General features: G+C 39.1%; 1 protein-coding gene across 5 annotated transcripts; it reads left to right on the top strand.

The window, feature by feature from the left end:
- Positions 1–336: 336 nt before the first annotated feature.
- LOC120426139 (1-acyl-sn-glycerol-3-phosphate acyltransferase delta-like) lies at positions 337–18,963 on the top strand. Of its 5 annotated transcripts, none has more exons than XR_005606647.2 (5): positions 337–494; positions 12,192–12,554; positions 12,623–13,510; positions 17,750–17,948; positions 18,006–18,963. XR_005606647.2 is itself a non-coding variant. In XM_039590854.2 (5 exons), exons 3-5 carry the CDS (start codon positions 12,371–12,373, stop codon positions 17,887–17,889), a joined length of 1,212 nt encoding a protein of 403 aa, XP_039446788.1. In that variant the 5' UTR covers positions 381–494; positions 2,656–2,815; positions 12,192–12,370; the 3' UTR covers positions 17,890–18,963. The 5 variants fall into 5 exon arrangements, 3 of the variants coding, with proteins under 3 accessions (XP_039446787.1, XP_039446788.1, XP_039446790.1); XR_008212583.1 differs by having other exon boundaries at positions 18,495–18,963; XM_039590854.2 differs by adding an exon at positions 2,656–2,815 and having other exon boundaries at positions 381–494; positions 17,750–18,963.
- Positions 18,964–21,352: the final 2,389 nt, after the last annotated feature.

Below are 21,352 nucleotides of genomic sequence, written 5' to 3' on the forward strand. Positions count from 1 at the left end.
TGTTAAAAAATAACTGTATTTTTTAGTCTTTTAAATTAAAATAAAGTTATTATAAAAAAAACATTTTTTACATTTGGCCCGCAATCTCATTTAAACTTCAAATTTGGCCCGCCATTCAAAAACTTTGAGCATTTCTGATTGTAAACAGTGCACACGAGCTGTCAAATGACGTCACGGCGTAAAACTTAATTAGAACCCTTAAAACATTTTAACATGTCGGAGTTTATGAAATTTTTTTTGTCGGAGCTGATGGATCTGTCCGGGCAACAAACGATCCGATTTTTTTCCGTGCAGCCCTTTTTTTCTTCTGTCACGTCACGTCGAACTGTCATCCATCTTCACACTTCAACAACACATTTCGCATCCATTCGTGCACGTCGTCGGTCGTGTTTTTCGTTTCGTTCGCTCGACTCGCGATCCCCGCGAATCATTCCTTCGATATCAAGAAAAGGCAAAAACGGGCGTGTGTGAACCTTTATTCGATTTCAGCCAGAGTAAGTGTGGCCGTAGTTGGTTCCGCTGCGCATTATTCACAACTTTTATATTACGCTTTTTGTAACAAGTGTGTTTGGAATGAGAGGAAAATTTTGGATTTTACATCGCGCTGGAGGAGAAACGCAATTGTTGCTGCTCCCTTTCCTATCGGACGCGCGGTCACTGATTGCGGGCTAGCTCATAAACACGTAGAAAGTTCAAGATCACCTCGAAGTGCTAGAAGGAATTAAAACAGTGGAGAAGGAGGGAATCGGGAGATTGAATCAATTTGTTTACTAGCAGGAATTGTCCCCTCTACACAGGTATAGTCGACGAGAGAGGCCCAGTAAAAATAACTTATTTACAATTAGCAGGAGGACAAAAGCAGATCAATCATTACTTGAGAGGAACAGGTCTATTCTGGATCTATTGTCGAGAACTAAGTCAAGGCCAAGACCTTCGCAATTAGTTTTAAAGTTTACGTTCTACCAAATCTGAGTCATTCTGCCTTTATGTAACAAACCACAGATTGATAAACACTGATTACCGATTGCGGCGACAGGTGATTACGCAAACCCTTCCTGCAAATCCGGAAGGCAATCGTGCCCAGGCTAATCACTTCCGAGCCCTTCCTCCAGTGAGGGCAACGGTCGCCTTATAATCGCACCTCTAGTACAGTAGGAAGTGAGCCTGCGTCGCGCCACGCAAGCCGGCTGAAACCGGTTCTGGAAAGGTAGAGAGCTCACAAACAAACTTCATCGTCGCCGTCGTCATTTTCTGAGGACTTTGCCTAGAGTCGGCTTTTAAATTTTTGCTTGCTTGTGCTGAAATTTGCAGGCATTCGTTCACCGGCAGCACCGGCTTCGTCGGAATGATGGAAAGTTTTCCCCCGAACGTGGCACAAAACACTTCATTCTATTTTACACCGCGCGGTGGATTCAATCAGCTGAATTTACACTTTGCACCCGCGATGCGCTCTACATTGCGGCTGCAACTTAGTTAGCGGTAGCGAAACGGAAAGCGAATTTGCTTCTTGTTGTAAAGCTTGCGTGAAGTGGGGAGCGCTGCGCGTAATATCAATTATACGATTTACCGTTTTTAGCGCACAAAGCGCGTGTTTATTCCGTTGTTTTGTGTGATTAGCTGTAATTCTATCGCTAGATTAAACAGAAATTAAGAGCTTTTTGGTTTATACCTTGGTTTAACGTACGATTCTATGTTTAAACGGTACGATAATATAATTTGAGTTATACTAGTTTTTGGTTAAACCGTCGTAAACAAACCCATTTATAAAATAAGCTCAGCTTCAATTTCACATTAACTTTTGAATAGAACTACGTAAACAAGTATTGAAAAGGTGCCGTAAGCTTCATTGTTATTCATTAATTTCAAAATTCAATTAGTCCAGAATTATCTCGTTGGGAGTAGATGGGAATTGAAACTCCGGATTATTCGCTTACAAAATAAGCAAGATTCAGCCACGACTGCTGCTCGCTCTCCTGTAAATATACAAATATTTAAGATTTAAAAAGTCAATCATTTATAGAATTGAAAATTTTGAAGTTCAATGATTCAAAAAAAAATTGGAAATTCAAATAATCATAAAAATAAAATTAAAAGAAATCAGGAACTTTTTTTTTAATTTCCTAACACTAGAAATAAAAGTTAAATATTGAAAAAAATTGAACTAAAAACTTTCCAATATTTTAATAAAAATAAATTAAATCATTTTAAATACAGAAAATTCATAAATTCATTAAATGTTTCAAAATTCCATGAATTTAATTGTTTCAGAAATTGATTAAATTTTAGATTCCAGAAATTTAAACCAAGGGTTCTGATTGCTCCAAAAAGACTCATTCACTCGCGACCACAAATCAAATGTGACGAAACACTGCTCTGACAGTTTCCTTGCGTTTGTCACTTCCACACCGATCGCTACAGAATACTCTCGCTTTTTCTCTTGCTCTCCCTCCATTCGGGTAGTGAGCAATTCTCTACCAAAACCGGAAATGGATTTTATTTGTATTTTTTGATTTGGCTCAAACTTTGTGGGGGCCTTCCCTATGACCAAATATGCTATTTTGTGTCATTGGTTCACCCATACAAGTCTCCATACAATTTTGGCAGCTGTCCATACAAAAATGGTATGTAAATATTTAAACAGCTGTAACTTTTCAGTGAATTTTCTGATCAATTTGGTGTCTTCGGCAAAGTGAAAAACAAAACGGCGTTCAGCACCGACACTCAGAGTTTTGCATCCCAAACCCGTCTTGTACATACAAACGGATGGACTCCGGTGGGCCTTCAAGTCATGCACCTGATCATATCAGTCACGCAGGTGAGTATTGGCGAGTTTTTGTTTGTTTATGTAAACATATAGGGTCGGTGCTGTTCAGTCATGATGATAAGACATTTTTGAGTTGTCGGTGAATGTTGACCTTAGGCTTAAACCAACTAACAAGCCAACTAATAACTTATTTTGAAAGCCAGGTTCGAAATTTTTGCTACATTGTTATACAACCATTACCGTAAACCGGGGTGACTTTGATAGGATTTCAATTTGTTTTTAGAATATTTTCCAACAGGTAAGGTTTTTGAGTAGTGCGGTGCCTGTGTGGACGCGCAGTCCTGTTTTTTCGTGTTATTTTCCGTCTCTTTTATGTCGCTGTTCGAGTGCATGGGGTGATTGGTCATTATCTGGGAGGGAGAAGCGAAGAGGACTTCTTATTCTTATTCATTTTCTTGTTGTTGTTTTTGTTTTTTGTGCAAGATAATTTCTCTTCCCATATAAATTTCCAGTCAGTCGTCATCTGCCTTTCTTGACAATTCAAATTTTCTTGCAGCACATTTCAAAACAGTGCTCAAGATCGTGCATGACTCATGTGATGCAACTTTCTCTGCCAATTTTTTTTTTATTCATAACATATTTTTTTAAGGTCCTCTTCCGTGCGGAGACCAGGTTAGGACCGGGAATCATGAAAGTTACATACAAAATAATAATAAAAAAAATTTCAAACAAATGACAGCAACATGAAACCGATCCCTTTTAATTGATCTGAGTTGGTCTTGCTTAGTTTCAACTGGATGCTGAACTCGTTGAAGATCCTCCTCAGCTCAGCCGAACTGCAGAGTACCGCCTTGCCTTGTTCCTTCGTGACTCCACAGGCGTGGGGCGGGGTTAGTATTTTCTTTGCTGCTTCCTGCTTGTCGAGAGCGATCCTTCTGTTTTTAATCCGGAACCACGCCCGACAGCGGAGGAACTACGTCGGTGTAAACGCCGGTACTGCGAACTTTGTTTTCCATCTTTTCAATTCTGGTTGCAATCAGTTTTCGTGTGACAGCCGGAGACAGTGGTTGTTTTTTCTGCTGTTTTCGTGGCGCGGCAAAGTGCTTACGGATGGAGGTGGAAGAATCCTCCGACGGGGACGAGTTTCGTTCCGTAAACGGAACGGGGAAGCGGAGGAAGACCAGCGACGGAGCCGTTGTCGTAAATGGCCCAGAGGAGAATCTTCTCAACAACAACAAGTTCAGCCCGCTGGCGGAGAACAACAACAACAATAACAATGGTAACCCAGCCGGAGAGAAAGCGTCCCACCGGTTCCAGTGGCCAAGAAACCACCTCCTCTGGTGGTAAAGAATACGAGCTACGCCAAGCTGAGGAATGTACTGTTGTCGTGCACAACCAAGCCAACTTACAAGATGACTCCGTTTGGGATCAAATTGCTGTGTTCCTCCGAGGAGCGTTTTGAGACCGCGCGGGCCCACTTGATTGCGAACAAAGTGGAGTTCTACACCCACGAGAAACGAAGCGAGCGGCAACTCCGCGTCGTCGTCACCGGCTTCACCTGAATACGTCAAGAAGAACCTCAAGGAATCGCACAACTTGGATGCTGTGGAGGTGCACGCCATCAAGAGAAAGGGAGAGTTCGCCTCGTCAGAGGAAACCCCGTACATTGTTACGTTCCCCAAGGGGTGCACCAACTTGAAGCAGCTGAGTGAGATCAAGCCCTTGAGGAAATTTCACATCCGGTGGAAGGCCTACCGGAACAAGCGACCGAACGTGACCTAGTGCAGGAACTGCTTGCAGATGGGTCATGGAACCAGGAACTGTCACCTCAAGGGGAGGTGCAACAACTGTGGGGGTCCCCACAAGACGGAAGAGTGCGAAGTCCAGGAAGCCCAGCCAAAGCGGTGTGCCAACTGCTCTGGAGCCCACGAAGCTACGGACTGCAGCTGCCCCAAGCGTGCGAAATTCATACAGCGGCGACAGCAGGCGTCGAAACCAAAACCGCCGGCAAGGAAGGCGGAGAAGCAGAGCCCAGCAGTTCCAGCGTTCACGCCGGCGGAGTTCCCTCCGCTGCCGGGCGCAGTGCCGGACGGAAAATCAAAGGATCGTCCTCGACCCGCAGGAAGCAGCAAAGGGAGCAGTGGCTCACGAGACGGTGGAGCCACGGAGGAGGAAGCCGGGGAGGTGCTCTACAGTTCGGCTGAGCTGTGGGGCATTTTCTCCGAATACATCGGCAGGTTCAAGACCTGCAAGACCCGCTTGGACCAAGTAACTCTCGTCAGTTACATGATCTCCAAGTATGGAATTTAAGGAGTTGTTTTTGTTTTTTATTATATATTGTTTTTACCGATCCTCGGTCTCAACCTGGTCACAGCACCTAAAAGGACCTAATAAAAATAACTTAAGAAAAAAAAATCTGGTTGCAATAAAATGCAAAACCCGAGCTGTGGAGGAAGTTAAGTGAATTCGCTGTGACGTGATCATTCTTCCGAGATGCCGGTTTTGCAGAGTGATTTTTTTGAAAAACGGTGGCTTACGAAAACGGTTCCGCTTCCTATCTATCCGTGTTAACCTCTAGCTCGCCGTTTTTCCCCTCTTTGTTCGCATTTTTGCCCAGAGAATTTGCGTCACTTCCCTCAAAGCTCGGGTTCTATACCGAAGGAACGATTTATATATTGTAACACATTGACTACTACTACTACTTTTACCAACTTAATAAGTCTTAGTTTAAGCACATGTATGTATGACATAACATTGTTTGATTTATTTCATAAGGAAATATATCTCATGAAACATATTTTAAACTGAATTTTAATAAAAATTAGCAAAAAAAAAAAAAACAAATAAACGTTTATTACATATTTTTGGCCTCTTTTGCAATTAATGAACGATCTACGTCCAAAAATACATTTACAAATTAAAATACTTTTTTAAATTTATTTTCCTTCAAATACAATACTGCTCCAACCAAATAAGAACAGTAACAAAAAATGAAGGCGGCTCTCACTGACAGTTCGCAAGTGGCTGACACTGACAACTGGGTGTATTCTTCTCCGCCCGACTCAGGTCATTATAATTAAATAATGGCATCAGTAGTGCGGTGCCTGTGTGGACGCTCAGTCCTGTTTTCTCGTGTTATTTTCCGTCTCTTTTGTGTCGCTGTTCGAGTGCATGGGGTGAATGGTCATTATAATTAAATAATGGCATCAGTAGTGCGGTGCCTGTGTGGACGCGCAGTCCTGTTTTTCGTGTTATTTTCCATCTCTTTTGTGTCGCTATTTGTGTACATGGGGTGATTGGATTTCTTCTGATTCGTGTTGTTTTCATCTCTTTTGTGTCGTTGTTTGTGTGCATGGGGTGATTGGTCTTCTTCTTCTTTTTTCTTTATTTTTAGTTCGCGCGTTCGTTGGCCAATGAGTTTATTTTTGTCCTCTTTACATAGTTTTCGATAGAAACGATCCGAATTCTTTTTTTTTTCGAGACAAGCAAATCGTATTGCTGGATTAAGTCCTTTCTATATCATCGATGATCGGAAGGCACGCCGACGAATATGTTTTAAGGCTTATGATATAAAATCATTTTAATGAATAAAGCCCTTCTTACATCACCGTTGATCGGAAGGCACGCCGACGAAGAATCTCTGGAGGATCGCGGTCGAATTAATACTATATTTAAAATTCTAGATAGCTATCTTTCGGATTCGATTGTGAGTAGCGGGACTTCGCGGTTACTATGCAACGTATTTTTTGGAGTCTTTTTATATTTTAAATTAATAAGTCCTTCTTTTATCATCGTTGATAGGAAGGCACGCCGCCGGTTAAGTTTGTTTAAGTTATTGTTTTAATTTCATTACAATCGGTTACGTGGTGTCCTGTTTTCTTTTCGTTTATATTCGTTGATCGTAATAATTTATTCCAACTGGCAGCTTTAGTATTAACTCATCTACTATTTTTGACATTTGCTCGCGTTATCTTAATTGTACCAATAGTAAAAATATACTGATAAGTCCAGCCCATAGCACTACCGCTCGGTTGGCACGCGTTCGATTAAAACAAACTTTTTAAATAATCAATTATTTATCTTTCCGCAGCCGGCTGCCTAAGATTTAAAATTTCAACCGATAAACAAAATGCTCATGGTCACATCACTGCCACTCGTGAATCCTGACCTCATACCCATCTACTAACCCCCTCAAAACTCATGTGATACTTTGTCGGAGAAGCAGTCGATTGGGCGGTCTCTATCACTCAAGTATCGGACTAACATTCCCATCCACTTCCCCGTGACCCTACCACTGGTCGTGGCCGGCGCCGGTATTGATCAGCATGATAGGGGCCTTTGAGAAGTTGCGAAGCGAGGAAAGATAGCACCCACTTATCTTCCACGGCTCGTGGATGTAACTTCTGGAGGTCCTGGTCAATAACGGAGTAGCAACTGCGGGTGGGCACCTATGCTTATGCTTATGCTTATGCTTATGCTTATGCTTAATTTGGTGTCTTCGGCAAAGTTGTAGGTATTGTTGAGGACTTTTGAGAAAAAAAATAGGTACACGGAAAAAAAATTGCAGATTTTTTTATCAGCATTTTTTTTTACTAAAACTCAATTTCCCAAAATACGTGTTTTTTTGATTTTCGAGATTTTTTGATATGTTTTAGGGGACAAAAATTCGCTACTTTTGAGCTATAGTGAAACATGGTCAAAAAATCTGCCGCCGAGTTATATTTTTTTTGAAAAAACAGTGATTTTTGGAAAAAAAAATTTTTTAACGCAAAATTGAATTTGCTATCGAAAAGTACTTTACAGATTTTTTGATAAAGGGCTCCGTTTTCAAGATATAGCCACCGAAAGTTTGATTTTAGCGAATTTTTTGCAGTTTTTCAATTTTTAAAAATAGTGACCATGAGTGACCATTTCCATAAATATTTTTTTAGAATAGTTCAGAAAATTTGCTATAAAATTGTCTAAGAGACATTGAAGATTGGACCTCGGGTAGCTGAGATACAGCGGCTTAAGGGGTTACATACATGTAGAAAATCAAAAATTTCATGCTTCAGAAAATTTAATAAATCCTCTTAAAAGATGATTTTCAATCACTCCTGACAGTTTCTTGAAGATATTTCATAATTAAACTGAGTTAGAGACGATTTACGTTGAAAAAATTGCCACGCGCAAAGCAAACTGTCGAACTTTGTGAGCGTTTTTCTATGAACACCGAGTTGATTAATACGGGTGCCACGATATCTCGAGATGGGATGGACCAAATTGGCTGAAATTTGAGATGAAGACTTGCAAGACATATCCAGTGTGCATGACGAAGCCCGATTTTGAAATTTTGCTTTTTAAAAAATACAAAAATCAAAAACTTGCGATTTCTTATATGAAAAACATAGAAATATTTTTAATCTTTTTTTCGAACAAACTTTTTGAAAATTGAGCTTCGTCATGCGCACAGGACTGGTTTGACGAAGTTTCACCAAAATTTTGAGCCGATTTGGTCAAAGCAGTGTGGAGATATCGTGACACCCGTTTTTTGAAACTGCTAACTTAAAATGGCTATATCTTGGCAGTGATGCAACCAAATATCTTCAAATTTATTTTGATAATAGTTGAAAATATATATATTCTAATGCCCTTAAAACAGATTTAAAAAAAAAAATAAGTGTATGCCCAAACCAACCTCTGACATTTTTGTTGATTTACATGTATGTAACCCCTTAAACAAAAAGAAACCAAAAATTGAAATTTTCTAAGTCTCACCAAAACAACCCACCATTTTCTAATGACGATATCTCAGCAACTAATGGTCCGATTTTCAATGTTAACACATGAAACATTCGTGAAATTTTCCGATCTTTTTGAAAAAAATATTTTGATTTTTTTTAAATCAAGACTAGCATTTTAAATGGGCGTAATATTCAATGTTTGGCCCTTTTAAAATGTTAGTCTTGATTTAAAAATTTTCAAAAAAAAATTTCCGAAAAGATCGAAATATTTCACGAATGTTTCATGTATTAACATTGAAAATCAAACCATTAGTTGCTGAGATATCGTCATTAGAAAATGGTAGGTTGTTTTGGTGAGACTTAGAAAACTTCAAATTTTGTGTTTCTTTTTCTTAAAGCGGCTCTATCTCAGCAACCCGAGGTCCAATCTTCAATGTCTTTTAGACAATTTTATAGCAAATTTTCTGAACTTTTCTAAAAAAATATTTTTAGAAATGGTCACTCATGGTCACTATTTTTAAAAATTGAAAAACTGCAAAAAATTCGCTAAAATCAAACTTTTGGTGGCTATATCTTGAAAACGGAGCCCTTTATCAAAAAATCTGTAAAGTACTTTTCGATTGCAAATTCAATTTTGCATTAAAAAATAATGTCAAACTTGTTTTTCAATAAAACTTTGATTTTTTCCAAAAATTACTTTTTTTTCAAAAATTTATAACTCGGCGGCAGATTTTTTGGCCATGTTTCTCTATAGCTCAAAAGTTGCGGATTTTTGTCCCCTAAAACATATTAAAAAATCTCGAAAATCAAAAAATACGTATTTTGGGAAATTCAGTTTTAGTGAAAAAAAAGTTGATTAAAAAATGTGCAATTTTTTTTCCGTGTACCTTTTTTTCTCAAAAGTCCTCAACAATACCTACAACTTTGCCGAAGACACTAAATTGATCAGAAAATTCACTCAAAAGTTACAGCTGTTTGAATGTTTACATACCATTTTTGTTTGGACAGCTGCCAAAATTGTATGGAGACTTGTATGGATGAACCAATGACAAAAAATAGCTTATTTGGTCATAGGGAAGGCCCCCACAAAGTTTGAGCCAAATGAAAAAATACAAAAAATAAAAATGGTCGAAATCGGCCGATTTCGTAGAGAGTTGCTCCTTTGTCGATCTATTATGAGAAGCCAGAAAGAACACTTTCACGCGCAGCGTAAAACGCGCAAGCGTAAAAGCGCTGGCGTTGAAGTTGTGGGTCTCGTGGCGCAGGGGTAGCGGCTTCGGCTGCCGATCCCGATGATGCTATGAGACGCGGGTTCGATTCCCGCCTTATCCACTGAGCTTCTATCGGATGGTGAAGTAAAACGTCGGTCCCGGTTTCTCCTGTCTCGTCAGAGGCGCTGGAGCAGAAATCCCACGTTAGAGGAAGGCCATGCCCCGGGGGGCGTAGTGCCAATAGTTTCGTTGAAGTTCAAAAATCAGACTTTGAGTTCCGGGTTTCGGGCCAAAATTCAATCGAAAGAGCGCATCTAAACCTTCAATTTAGTAATAGGATTTTTTCCTGGGACGAATCCTCGCCGTGTACGATTTTTTAAAGATTTCTGAGAAAAGCGTTTTTTCCAAAAGCAAACCTTAAACCAGGGGTGCTCAAAGTTTTTGGATGCCGGGCCAAATTTGAAGCTCAAATGAGCTTGCGGGCCAAATATATAAAATTGATAGTTTAAAAAATGACTTTAATTCATTTTAATTTAAAAGAATTTAAAATACATCTATCACTTGATGTTTATTTTGTTAATTTCTGTTATTTTTGAACATTTTCGTTATTATTATTTTCCAGCAATTAGGTCGATTAAAATATTTAAAAAGTTTTTGTCTCTCGAATCTGGCCATGGTCGAAGGGAGGCAAAAAAAGTAAAATAAATATAAAAATTAAAATTATAACGTTGTAAACATTTCAATTAAAAAATAGCAAGAAAATGTTTCATACACTCGTACAGTTGATTTGAAATCAAAATTTTCAAAAAATGTAAGGTTCGACGAAAAAAAAATTAAGCAGAAAATCTTGTTGTAATTTTTATTAATTTTTTTAAGGTTCAACATGATTTTTAAATTAATATGAAATACTTACATTTTTGCTATTAGGCTGTTGCAAATATTTTTCAAAGTTTATGTCGCCCCTTTCAAAATTGGTTCGAAAAATCAGGGGCAATATTTTTTTCATAAAATTTTAATGGAAATAGAAGTCTTATCAACTCAAATCCTTTCGACTTTGGTCAGAGTCAAGGGACATAAACTTCAAAAAATATTTGCAACGGCAAGTAAAAAAAAAAATTTGCAACGGATAAGTAAAAATGTTAACGTTTAATAGACATTTACAAAATTGCTTCATTATAATTTTGAGGATAGTTTCACTAACATTGAAAGGTGTAAAATTATTTCAATTAGGATAAATCATTAGTTTTATAATAAGGGGTTACATACATGTAGAGAATCACAAAATTTGGTATTTCAGAAAATTCAAGTAATCCACTAAAAATATGATTTTCAATCACTTGTGCAAGTTTCATGAAGATATTTCGTAACAGAACTGAGCTAGAGACGATTTAAGTTCAAAATTTGGCCATGCGCAAAGCGAACTGTCAAACTTTCTGAGCGGTTTTGAGAGTTTGCTTTAAAAATAATACAATAATCAAAAACTGTCGGATTTTTATATGAAAAACATTAAAAATATTTTTAACTTTTTTTCAAATAAACTTTTTGAAAATTGGCCTTCGTCATGCGCACAGGACTGGTTAAACGAGTCTTCACCAAAATTTTTAGGCGATTTGGTCAAAGCAGTGTTGAGATATCGTGGCACCCGTTTTTAGAAACATCTAACTTCAAATAGCTATATCTCGGCAATGATACAACCAAATGTCTTCAAATTTGTTTTGGTAATAGATGTAAATGTATATTTTAATGCCCTGAAAAAAGATTTAAAAGAAATTAAATGTATGCTCATACCAACCTCTGCCAACCTTTTTGCCGATTTACATGTATGTAACCCCTTAAGAGAAAATAAAAAATATTGGCATTAACATACATAAAATAAACCTAAAATCACTTTACAAATGGTCAAAGGGCCATTTGACATGACCATTCAAAATGGGTCTGCGGGCCATGAAAAATCACTTCGTGGGCCACGTTTGGCCCGCGGGCCATACTTTGGTCACCCCTGCCTTAAACCTTTCTTTTGTAAGAAAGGCAAAACCATCATTCGATTAACCGAAGATTTGATCATCCGACCTAAATTTTTTGTCTAAGGACTTCGGATAATCGAGTCTGGACTGTAATCTTTTTGTGAGCAAAATGTTGATCAGCTGGCGAATATTTTATCTTTCGTAGTCCCGTTTTCCCAATGTTAAGGTCAAGTCGATTAAAACCAAATCAGACAAGAGCACAGATCTATTTGCTTACTCGCGTGGCGATCATTATCGTTAATCGAATTCATGTGCTAAAGTCGTGATTTCTGAGCTCCTATCAGTATCAGGTATCAGGTCGCCGGCGAGCTGGTCAGCTCCCTAATCAGATGGCGCAGATTACGACTCACTGGGTTGGACTTTCAACCTTTGATAGCTTTTTTCAAGCAAAATTTGATGTGTCATTTTAAAATTGTAATTAAAATAGAACTGAGTTGCTTATCAAATTTTTGTTGTCTTCCACGTTTAGGTGCTGTCCCAATCCGGACTCAACACGGAGTGCAGTAGCCCGCCGTCGTTCATCCTGACTGTACTAATTGGGTGAAAGTTTTGTGTGAGTTCGCGTGCTGAAAAGAAAGTGAACGTTCGAGGAATAAAAGCAAAACCCACACGCAGGACAAACAGTTTCATGATTTGAGCTACTTCACGATGGCGGGTTTGTGGGCAATGATCAAACAGTCTACGCTGGTGCATTTGTGCTTTGCGATATCGTACTTCACCTCCGGGCTGGTCATCAACACCGTCCAGTGCATTCTGTACTTTGGACTGAAGCCATTCAACAAGCGGTTGTACAGGAAAATTGGATACTATCTGTGCTACTCGTTCTACAGCCGTAAGTTTGGACTGTCGTTGGTAATTTCATACCCTTTTGGCTAACGTTCTCCATTTCAACCCTTTCAGAGCTGGTCTTCCTGGCCGATTGGTGGTCCGGATCGACGCTGTACGTTTACATCAGCGATGAAGATTTGAAGTACTGCGGCAAGGAGCACGTGCTGCTGTTGATGAACCACACGTACGAGATTGACTGGCTCGTCGGATGGGTATTTTGCGAAAAGGTGGGCGTCCTTGGCAACTGCAAGGCGTACGCCAAGAAGGTCATCCAGTACATCCCAACCATCGGCTGGGCGTGGAAATTTGCCGAGTTCGTGTTCCTGGAGCGATCCTTCGACAAGGACAAGGAAATCATCGGCCGTCAGATCAAGGAAATCATGGACTATCCCGATCCGGTGTGGCTACTGCTGAACGCCGAAGGAACTCGCTTCACCGAAAAGAAGCACGAAGCGTCGGTCAAATTTGCCCGCGATCGAGGCATGGTCGAACTGAAGCACCACCTCATCCCACGCACAAAAGGATTCACCGCGAGTCTGCCCAATCTGCGTGGCCGTAGCTCCGTCCTGGACATTCAGCTCGGCATCGCCAAGGACTCCCCCGTAAAGCCCACCATTTTCAACATCCTGAACGGAAAACCCATCACCGCGCACATGCACGTCCGGCGAATTCCCACCGAGTCGCTGCCCGAAGCAGAAGAAGCGGCCGCCGAGTGGGTCCAGGAGCTGTTCCGCCAGAAGGATCGCATGCAGGAAAGTTTCCACACCCACGGGGACTTTTTCACCGGGTCGGACGTGCCGCGGAAGCACGCCATCAAGATGCAGCCCCGGTTGCACACCCTCGTCAACATGGTGGCCTGGAACGTGGTGACGGTGATTCCGATGATGTACGCGCTGGCGCAATCGCTGCTCGACGGGCAGTACATGTACTTTTCGATCGGGGCGTCGACGCTGCTGGCGTGTAAGTACCACTGTTACGTTTTTTGTCGTTTTTATGCATTTTCACTATACGTTTCCATACAAATATTGTGTTGTTTTGGACCCCAAGTAATACCGTTCTAAGCATAATTGTCCCATGTTTTAAAATTAATAACTCAGAAAAAGGCGGTTTAAATTTTTACACCCCTCTGAGGTGGGTAAAAAAAAAGCCACTCAAAAAGCCGGTTCACTTAAAAGAACGAAGGAACCATGGTTTGCAAAAAAGCCGTGTCTTATTTTAAGCCTTGAGGGTCTTGATTACACCAAAAAGACTCATTCACCTGCGAGCCCAAAACGCAAGCAACGCAAATATGCTGTGAATACACTCTCTTCAACTCTCCTTCTCACTCGAATCGGCTAGTACAGCGAATAGCTCAGAAAGGGTTATTGCACTATGTCCCTCAAAGCTGACTCAAAACAGTTTACGATAGGCTTTGATTTGATCATTTCTGGAGTTTTTTTTTGAAGAGGTCCACTGCCGTTCTACACATAATTGTCCCATGTAATTTTTTGACGATTCTGACTTTTTATCATTTTTAAGTTTAGTTTTACATATACTTTTAGAAAAACACATAAAATTTAGTACTTTGTTCAGAAAGCATTGAAAACAACACCAAGTCTGTTTGTCCCATCGTTGAACTTCTAAGCATAATTGTCCCGCCAAATATTTTCTATCACGAAATAATGAGTTTTACGAAGCATTTTATCTTGTTTACCTGTTTACCTGCAAGAGGATTCAAATGTCACAGAATCAAATGTCTGTGCGTGTGTCTGGATGTGAGTCCGTGCACCGAAAAATATGCACACGATTATCTCCGGATTGGCTGTACCGATTTCGACCGTTTTGGTCACATTCGATCCGTCTTGGGGTCCCACAAGACCCTAGTTAATATTATGAAGTTTAGTAAAGTACTTCAAAAGTTATGCTAAAAAAACGATTTCGAATAAAGTCCGGAAGATTGTAAAAAGGGTGGTTTTTGTAAGAAAACCCGTCATGCAACACATTTTTAAAAATGTATTTAAAAGACCTTTCCAACGAGCTCGAAAGGTTGAAGATCTGACAATCCTATCAAAAGTTATAAGCATTTAAGTGTTATTTATGCACTTTTTGGAGGCCGGATCTCAAATATTTTAATGAAAACGTTGTCCGGATCCACCATGCGACCTGTCTTTGTATAGGTAATCAAAAGACTTTTCAAATGAGCCTAAAACGTTGAAGATCTGACAACCCTATCAAAAGTTATAACCACTTAAGTGTTTTTATACACTTTTTTAGGCCGGATCTCAGATATTTTGATAAAAATAAATCTTTTTTGAGGCTCTGTAGTGTATTAACTTTATGAATGTAAGGAAGGCATCACCCACCTGAAGGTGGATTAAGCAACGTTTTTTTTTTCATAAAATTATTTTTATAAGGTCCTTTTCGGTACTGGGACCTGGTTAGGACCAAGTCGGCTTTTGTAATTACATTTTTCTTACAGCTAAAAGTAATTAGAGAGGATCTTGTGTGTAAATGTTAGGTGTTGGGAAGGATATTGAAGTTCCGTTGAGCGAAAACACCGTTTATTCGATGTTCATATTGCTAAAAGCTAAATCCCTTTATTACTATAAATTTCAATTTTAAATGTAAACAACTTACATTAGTCTTCAAATCTGCTTATCCTTCTCCAACCCGTGCCAGCAGATTAAACTCGTACTTGACCGATTATGGCCTGACGTAGCGCTTCTAAATCCAATTCAATATTTAGGACATAGTTTTACAATTCATTCTAAGTATCTTACTTACAAATTGATTGCTTAAAATAGTTAATATTTTTAAACAATCGCTCCTACATCGTGCCTACCACTTTTGCTCATGCAACCCACACATCGTCAATCATCGATCCATCGACCCAAACCTTTTGACATTTGCTGCCGACCTGTCCAATATGACGTTTCGGGCACCCGCGGCGGCGCCTTGTGTGAACGGCCAAGGCAACGCTGCGTTGCAACCTGACCATAGGGAACCGGTGGTAGACGCCGTAACATGACATCGTAACATGTATCTTATATTAACCCAAGGGGCTGGAAACTCTAATATTACTACATTCCAGTAAACTTGTTAGTATACTAATCGAAAAGCAATAAACTTTTAGTATATTAAGATACTTTCAGTATATTGGAAAGTATACTGGCGATATGTAAAGGAAATAATAAGTATACTAACATATATTTTGGTAAACTGGTTAACATAATAATTATAGCTCTAAGAGTTTCCAACCCCTTGTATTAACCCTGCAAGTGTTGTAATGAGGATTTATCAAAGTTTTACTAACTTATCCAGGGTTTTAAGCGAAGATGGCGTTCGAGTGATGAACGTCCCAAATCGATGCCAACATTTCAAAAAGCATCATGTACAAACCATGCGTTTTGAGAAAAACGCATTTGAATGTTGAGCATCCATTTTCAATTACCATTTTTATATAAAAGCAAAATAAGATGTTCTAATGATAACAAACGATGAAAAACGTTGCTTTTGTTGATACATGATCATCCATATTCAATAAAACATTATTTCCCTAATTTTATTTGAGAAAAACAAACATAACTTCTTTTGAAATCACCAACGTCGATATCACCCTGCTGTCACTGAGGGGGGCGCTTTGTTATGATTCGTTTTTCTTCGCCGAATGTAGGGGCGCTTTTTTCATGTTGCTTTTTTTTCGTCACGAGGTTTATATAGCCTTTTGTTTGACAGATTGACAGGGCAATATAAACAGGGACTGCTGATGGCAGAGATTTTGTTTATGTTACTTTATTTAAAATCATGATTAAACAGACTTTACTGAAGTAACTTTTGCTCATTTTTGGTGGAGAGGTAGCTTATTAGAAGTACTTTCAGAATATACAATAACCCAGAAAGTGCCAAAATGTACATGATGCCTCAAAACCTTCCTCAAATTCAAATTACTCAAAGTTCATTTTGTGAGTGACTTTAACATTTTGGCCTAGTTTGACAGCTACCTTGTTCCCCGGTTTTCTGTGGGAGAGAAAAGGAGACGAATACTTTATGAAAATCATACCTGCCAAAATTCCTAGCCTAAAAATTTTGTCGCGAGTTGCTTTTCTCCTCTATAGAGGAGAAATTCATGACGTCAGAAATGAACTCAAATCACTCAAAGTTCATTTCGTGATTGACTTTAACAGTTTGGCCTAGTTTGACAGCTACATTGTTCGCAGTTTTCAGTGGGAGAGAAAAGGAGGTGAATACTTTATGAAAATGATACCTGTCAAAATTATTAGCCTCAAAATTTTGTCGCGAGTTGTTTTTCTGCTCTTATAGAACAACTGGAACAGAATTCAACAAGTCCCGGAATGACACCTGTCAAACAAGTTTATTTGGTTTATTTACCTTTGAGTTAAAGATCCGAGCTTTTCTCGTTTCATAAGGGCCTTTATGACAATCATAGGCGCAAAAATAAAAATAAAATACTTTAAATGTCTTAAAGTAAAAAAAAGTAACATTTTCTGCCGGTGCCGGTCATCGTCGTCATTTGCATGCGACCGTCAGTTGACACACACGATGTTGTTAGATAGAATGCGGAGCTCAACACTCAAACCGCCGTAAGACACGACTGCAAATGCGTTCTCTTTCTCTCTTTTCACTGTATTTTTCTTGCTTGTGTCGGTAGGTGTGGTGACAGCAATCAATTGAATTAGAGAGCCTATATGGAGAGGCGAAATGTCACTCTCAGGGTTCCAATCGAACTGTCAAATCGGGGTTCCAATCGAGCAACAAAGTCATGTAAGAACAAGGTCGGAATCAATTTAAAATCATTTTGGCAAAAAAACGAGACTTATAACAATCAAAAGTATTGTAAAACTGTTGTTGATAATAATCTGATAGTTTTTGTTATGTTTGTGCTTGTTCGGTACAAGAAAAGTGCCAGCACCAAAGAAAAACTACAAGTTTTTCAACCTTAAATTTGCATGACTTTGAGTGTTTGAAATTTCTCCCAGAACATTTCATTTCCCTATGTAGGTCCCTAAATTGAATGCAGTCATGAGGAAGGTGATCGGAATTTCGGGAAAATTCAAACGAACACTATTGTTTATGGTGGATTTTCTAAATTTGAAATTTCAACAAACTGAGATAGAATTTAAATTATTACAAAATAACAGAAAGTTTTATTAAATATGAAATAAAAACTGTTATTATTATTTTCTTTCTTTCTCCTTCCAGTCTACCTGCTGATGGTGAAGGCGATCGGCATGTCCAAGATCAGCAAGGCGTCCTCGTACGGATCAGAGCGGAAGGCGAACGGCCATCCATCGTCGCCGGCCCACCACAACGGCGACGCAGAGACGACCAAAACTAAGTAGAGGGAGGGGAGGACCCCGGAAACCCAACCACCCAGAGCGTGTTGTGTTTTATCGTGACTGTGAGTTTGTATTTATGTCGTGTCGATGTCGTCTTTAACATGTTTTTTTCCAAAAAGGGGAAATTTTCTTCCTTCTCCATGAAAATGGTCTCCCCGCAGTAGGTTAGATATTTTGGTTTTTTTCCCCCTAACCCTTAGAACGTCCCACCTTAAACAGAGCAACATTTTTTGGAGAACATTTTTGCTCTAAGCAAACAACTACTACAAAACACCTTTTTGCGGGAACAAAGCCTTCCGATAGATGAAAAACAAAACAAAAGCACAGCATACCGCCAACACACAACACTCACCACCACCAACAACATGGAAAGCCAAATTTTTGCTATAAACTTTTATATTGAACTTTTTAAAACAAAGGTGATTGCGCATTGACTCAAAGAAAAGCTTCGAGGCGTGTTGTTTCGAAAGGCGCGGTCAGATTAGGTTTTTTTTCGTGTCCAAAACGACTGCAAAGAATTTAGCGTGTAGAATTGGATGTAAATCGTTGTTATACTACTTGTTCATGTCCATCCCACTTATATAAATATTGAATTTTTCCCTATACAGACAGACAAAAACTAGAAAACCAAAATTGTTTTGGAAAGTACGTGTAACGGAATCGGAAACCTGTGAAGAGAAGAGAACAATACCTATTTATTAACACCTTTTTTCGGTGCTAAAAAAAGAGAGCGCAAAAGCTGTACTTTACACACAACCCAACGAAGAAGGAAATTAAAGCCGGGAAATGCTAAAGGCCCGTACTAATAGGAGATATTAAAAAGGAAGATTGCGGGAGAGATTTTAGAGAGTGTTGTACACAAATCGCAGATTGCACAAAACCAGCGTGAATTTATGCGACACAACTCAGTACAAATTTTACCACGTTTCGAACGATTTATTGGTTACTCTCTCACACAAACACACATACACACTCATACAGCTGAAATAATTTCATTCAACTCAAACACGCGTTGAACGTAACCACGATATGTTAACCAAGTTGAACATTATTATCTTATTAGTTTAAGTGCGTTGTTCATTTGAAGTGAAATAAAAATGTTTTTTTTTTTAAATAATGCTCTAAGCTAAATCGGCGTGCTTTCACACGCAGTAAAGACTTAAACCAATAACAAATACAATACAAGAAAAGCACAAGTTAAAACGTGACGCACACAACCAAACAAAAAAAACGTGCAGAAAGTCGAGCTTCCTTGTTGACTGTTTGACCCCGTAACCTATTGTTTAACAATGCGTTCACCCGTAAGTTATCTTTAGCCACGCACACAAACACAAAAAAAACACAAAATATCCAAAGTCGAGCAGGCGAAAGATACTCTGTGCGATTCGGAAAATGTATAAAGTAATGCAACACTTGCGCAAACAACGGAATAAAGAGGTAACGTTTAGTTGTTTAGGCAAATCTTAAAAGTGTTTTTTTGATTTTTGAGAACGATAAAAGAAAGTCCCAGATAGCAGCAGGGTGGCCCTCCAAGTTTCATAATTTTTAAATTCTTTACTTGGTTTCGTTTTTTTTTCTCTAAATTCATGCACATCGAGACGATCACATCAAAATAACTCTATAATTACACTGACCTACAAAAAAAATTACAAGAAAGGACTGCACAGGCTCAACTCGAGCATGAACTTTTGGCTCCCCATAAACACGTGCATTTTGAATTTTTCAAATATTTTGACAAGGCCGAATGGTTTTTCTCCAAATTTTGTATGAAGAATTAAGGCGGTTCGTCGCTGTTGCATACAAGCAAAAATTGCGTAGATTATGTGGGAGTAGCCAACAGCACTATTCTCCATACACACTTTGGAGAAAAAACATTCGTTCTGTCAAAATATTTTTTTTAAATTCAAAGTGCACGTGTTTCTGTGGATCTCAAACTTCATGCGCCCCATCGAGTTAAGCTTGCGCAGTAATTTTTGTCAATTTTTGTAAGTCAGTGTAATTTAAAATTGGCATGATAATAATGTAAACAAACGTTTTTTTTTTGACCGAATTGGTATCTTCGGCAAAGTTGTAGGTTTGGGAAAAAATGAGTACCTACACGAAAAAAAATCCTTTTTGGAATTGGCAATCAAGGAGTATTTCTGTAAATTTTCTATCAACTGCACCGTTTTCAGTTAATAAACATTAGGAGCGAGTCCACGAACAGGGCATACCCCTTTGTGGGACGTCGTTTGAACCTCACCAATCTGCCTGAAATTTTCAGGGATTGTTTGTACATATAAAACTAGCATCTGGCCAAAATATGAGCACTCTAGGTCAACGGGAAGTGGAGTAAATCGGGACACAAATTTTAAAGGTTCATAAAAGTCAAAAATCTTCAATTTTTTTTCAATTCAATTCGGTTTTATTGGTGAATAATCAAGATACAATTAGTTATTTTGAAGTGCATAACAGAGTTTTGGAGTTCCTTACAGCTGTGTATTGCATCATAATCCATTTAGGAACAATTATTTCTTTAACTACCCTCCGCACGGCTGGGACCTTGCCCCCATGGAAAGCATGGGACGGTCGGAGGGCTTGTAATGCACTTTACCAATACGGAAAGAGCAGGGGAGCATTTGTTCCCCATACTAGCGCCAGTCAAAGATGTTACACATTGATCTTTGCCGAGTGGTGTCTGGAAATATTAATAGTTCTTTATTAGTTATTTGAAGAATATTTACAGTGCCACAGTTTTGAAGAATAAATCCAGACGGAACCGAATGATCGAATGCTTCCTGTCATCGGAAAATTCGGAGCAACTAGAGCGTACCTAGCGGCCGGGTTGTGTAGCGTAATGGAACTCCGATTTCGATATGATGGTACCCACGGCGGAGCTGGTCAAAGGACAAGCAGGACAAATTCGTTACTGGCCAATTGCGACTTATACTGGCGAAGGTGATCGAGGACATCTGACGGCGGTTGCGGAGTCGTCCTCTTTAAAGCTAAGTACTCATGCATGATAATCGTATTACAGGCCTGCCTTTTCTGGTCATGTTGAATACGATTAACTGCAACTCTAACCACTTTAATTTTCAGCAAAATTGACAAGACTTTTGACGAACGTGACAGGACAGGGGACTGTAAAACATTTTATACAAGTTCCGACTTTTTTATGTGGGAAAATTTTGCCCGACGTGTGTTTCTTTGCATTTGTTAAATAATTACCTTTGCTGATTGAGTTTAAACCTCAACATATGAATTCATTTTAATAATTTTGCCTTTGTTGGAACAGTTAAGGGTCACATAGTAAAAGTCCGTTGGTGTGTGGATAGTGTACCCCGTTCGCTCGAGTTCCTTGGGGTCAGTTCTGTAGGTTTTAACAGTCTCGACAGTTAAAACCTACAGTACTGATTTTGGGAAGCTTGTGCGAATGGGGTTTTTAATGAACATTGGGGGCGGCGATTGAGCACGAAGTTTCGATTTA

The sequence above is a fragment of the Culex pipiens genome, chromosome 3 (assembly GCF_016801865.2).
Source record: "Culex pipiens pallens isolate TS chromosome 3, TS_CPP_V2, whole genome shotgun sequence".
Classification (NCBI taxonomy): domain Eukaryota; kingdom Metazoa; phylum Arthropoda; class Insecta; order Diptera; family Culicidae; genus Culex; species Culex pipiens.